The 3,268-nt window shown below is 35.8% G+C and overlaps 1 protein-coding gene across 1 annotated transcript in view; it reads left to right on the top strand.

Annotated features, from left to right (window-relative positions):
* LOC106880427 (organic cation transporter protein) overlaps positions 1-3,268 on the top strand; it is a 63,605-nt gene that overhangs the window by 55,478 nt on the left and 4,859 nt on the right. The window contains exons 8-9 of the mRNA XM_052971171.1: positions 478-659; positions 2,070-2,221. Coding sequence (XP_052827131.1) covers positions 478-659; positions 2,070-2,221 — 334 coding nt within the window. The remainder of the gene's footprint in view (positions 1-477; positions 660-2,069; positions 2,222-3,268) is intronic.

Genomic DNA, 3,268 nt, shown 5'->3' with positions numbered 1-3,268 from the left:
AGGGGTGAACGTGATTTTTAAGATCAGGGTGGCGTGTAGTATGACGTCAGTGTCTGGGGAGGCTGACCGGAAGGGCGAGTTGACCGGAAGGGGAAAAAAGGCAGAGGGAGCCTTGATCGGGATTCGTGCCCTTTTCGAACGGGGTTGTGGTCAGGACAAGACGTGTTAAGCGACGGTCTAGGTTTGGGAGAAGCAGCTGCTATTCCTAGTGTTCTTTGGGTCGGGGCAAGCTTCAAGGATTGGATACCGCAAGACAGACTCGCAGTCGACGAAAGGAAAACCGAGGTAAGGCGATTACATCTACTCGCACGCATACACCACATTACAACAATTAATAAATAGAAGAAACATACATATGAAAAGAAAATATAGATGGTTGGATGTGTATTTTTTGCAGTTTTTTACCTCTGCAAAATGTTTTAATAAAAGCACATTTTATCAATTAAATCTTATAATGATCAGCATCTTTTATTTCAGATATAGTTTGGCTTTCAACTCTTCTTTTATTGGCTGGAAAATTTGCAGCTTCAGCAGCATTTGCTATAATTTACAATTACACAACAGAACTCTTTCCCACTGTTATACGTAACACTATACTTGGTTTGAGTTCTTGCTTTGGAAGAATTGGTAGCATGGCAGCTCCTTACATTCTTGTTGCTGTAAGATATTTTTTTTTTACTATTGAGTTATGAAATATATTAATTATATAATTACAATATTAGTTATATAATTGTAATAATAATTATATTAATATAATTATACATTTTTATCAGTGAGTTATTGATACCTTTTCTAAATTTCTCCAACATTTTCAGTTTCCTTATTTTAATGAGGTAAGGTGTCAGAATTGTTAGCACACCACATAAAATGCTTAGCAGCATTTCTTCCAGCTGGTTATGTTCTAAGTTCAATGCCTTTCATGCTTTTGGGGTCAATAAAACAAGTACCAGTTAAGCAATGGGGTTGATGTAATCAACCTACCCCTTCCCTAAAACTGCTGGCCTTCTACCAACATTTGAAACCATGATTTAGTGAGAGGTAATTTTGCAGAATTGATAGATAGTTGGATAAAATACCTTTTGTTATTTAATTATGATCCTTTATGCTATGAGTTGAACACTTGTCAAGTTCAGTTTTGCTTTTCATCCCTCTAAGGTCATTAAAATAAAATAGTAGACAAGTACAGAGATTGATATAATCAACTTAACCCTAAATGTGTCAATGTTAAAAATCATTATTTTGATGAGATTCTAAAAATATTGTCACATTGGTTTTTTCCAAAATTATGATGGAAATAAGACTCTGAATGATAAGAAATTGTGTTAATGGATGAATAATCTATGTGTGTATCAACTCTTTTACTTTGAATGGAAACTGTAAAGTATTTTTCTTCTAAGAATATAATACGATTTGATTCAAGATGCAAAAACAGGGTTTCAATTCCTGATCTTTCAACAGTCAGTTTATTGACTTCAGCAACCTAGTATATGTCTTCATCGACTTGTTTTAATGTACTGAAATCTAAATAGAAGCATCATAATCAGAAAGATAAATGGAGCATGGCTGGATATAAACTTAGAATTATAATAAATATCTAGATAAATTTCTTGTGTAGTCTTTTGTGAGTAATGTCAGGAAATCTATGAATTTTGATGGATATTCGAATACTGACCAGGTATCAGCGAGGAATGATTAAAGAGGACATTCTTTGAAGAATGATTTTACTAATTCATTGAACAACTGAAATTCAGAATACTAATAATGATCTGTCTATTATGCATTGATTGAATTAACTGGATTGATAAATATTAATTGATATCTTGCAAAAATGAATTAGTGTGAACATTTTGATCATTAATTAAAAAATGAATTAGTGTGAACATTTCGATCATTAATTAAACAGAATTTAATTTAAATTTCAGACATGAATTGAATTTGAGTATTAAATTAAGAGTGAATGAGAATACAGGTTTAAAGAATGTATGAATGTAAAATACAGTGGATATATAGGAAAAACATTCATGAGCAAGCATTTAGTGAAGCATTTGTTTTTTTTCATCTAATTACAGGGAAAAGAAATGGAATCTAAATTTGGCATTGGTTTACCCGTTATTCTCTTTGGAATTTTTGCTATAATAGCTGGTCTATTATCTTTATTTCTTCCTGAGACTAAAGGGTGTAATTTACCAGACACATTTGAAGAGGGAGAAAATATAGGACAGTAAGTTTTGTTGTTTTTCTCATTCTGTAAGAGATAAAATCCATATTATAAATCATCATCATTACCATCATTATTTAATGTCAGTTATCCATGTTGGCATGGGTTGGATGGTTTGACAGGACCTGGCAAGCCATAGAACTGCACTAGGCTCCATTGTTTCTACAGATACATGCCTTTCCTAAAGTCAACCACTTCACAGAGTGTACTGGGTGCTTTTTATATGACACCAGAGAGGTCACCAAATAACTTGCAAAACAAAGATCCCTAACTGGGAGGGGTAGTAATATTGAGGGAGGTGGCTTTGTGCCAGTTGAGAGGTTAAAGTATAATAAAGGGATGAAAATAGGTGTCTTGCTATAGAGGAGATACTTGGCTACTCCAGATATATCATTCAGCAGGTGTGACATGAATCTGTACTACCTGGCCGTAGTACAGTGCTTCCTGGTTATAATAAAAGTGAATAATTAGCTCAATCTCAATATTGTTTAATATTTCAGAATCTCCCTTGGTTCAGTAGCTTTCTCTGCATTCATATTCTTAATGACCATTCAACCATGTAACTGTCAACTTCAAAAGCAGGTCTCTCTGTTGGATCAACTGGAAGAAAGGCATATGAAGAATATCTTTCTCCCAAACATATTTCACATTCAGCAATCTCTTGGCGTAATTTTTCCAAGCCTCTTTCTTCTCAGTGTCAGTGGGGTATAAGTAGAGCACTGTCATTCCAAACATATTATTTCTTAACTGTGGTGTTATGGGCTGTGACGAGCTATGTGTTGCGGTGGAGAGGGGTGAGGCAAACAGAGGTGAAGCCAGACCGGAAGGGCCAGACCGGAAGGGCCAGACCGGAAGGGTCAGATCGGAAGTGTCAGATCGGAAGTGTCAGATCGGAAGTCGGCGACACGCGGTCGAAGGCTAGCACGTGGGGCCAGTGAGAAAACAGCGACGTTACGAGAAATACGTGTTCTGATTAAGAGCGATCGTGTACCCCGCTGCGGTCGGCAAGGTAAGGTCCAACGCTTCATTCTGTCCTTTTGCTTCTTGTTA

Source organism: Octopus bimaculoides, chromosome 10 (genome assembly GCF_001194135.2).
Source record: "Octopus bimaculoides isolate UCB-OBI-ISO-001 chromosome 10, ASM119413v2, whole genome shotgun sequence".
NCBI lineage: Eukaryota > Metazoa > Mollusca > Cephalopoda > Octopoda > Octopodidae > Octopus > Octopus bimaculoides.
This window is presented reverse-complemented; position numbering and strand designations above follow the sequence as displayed.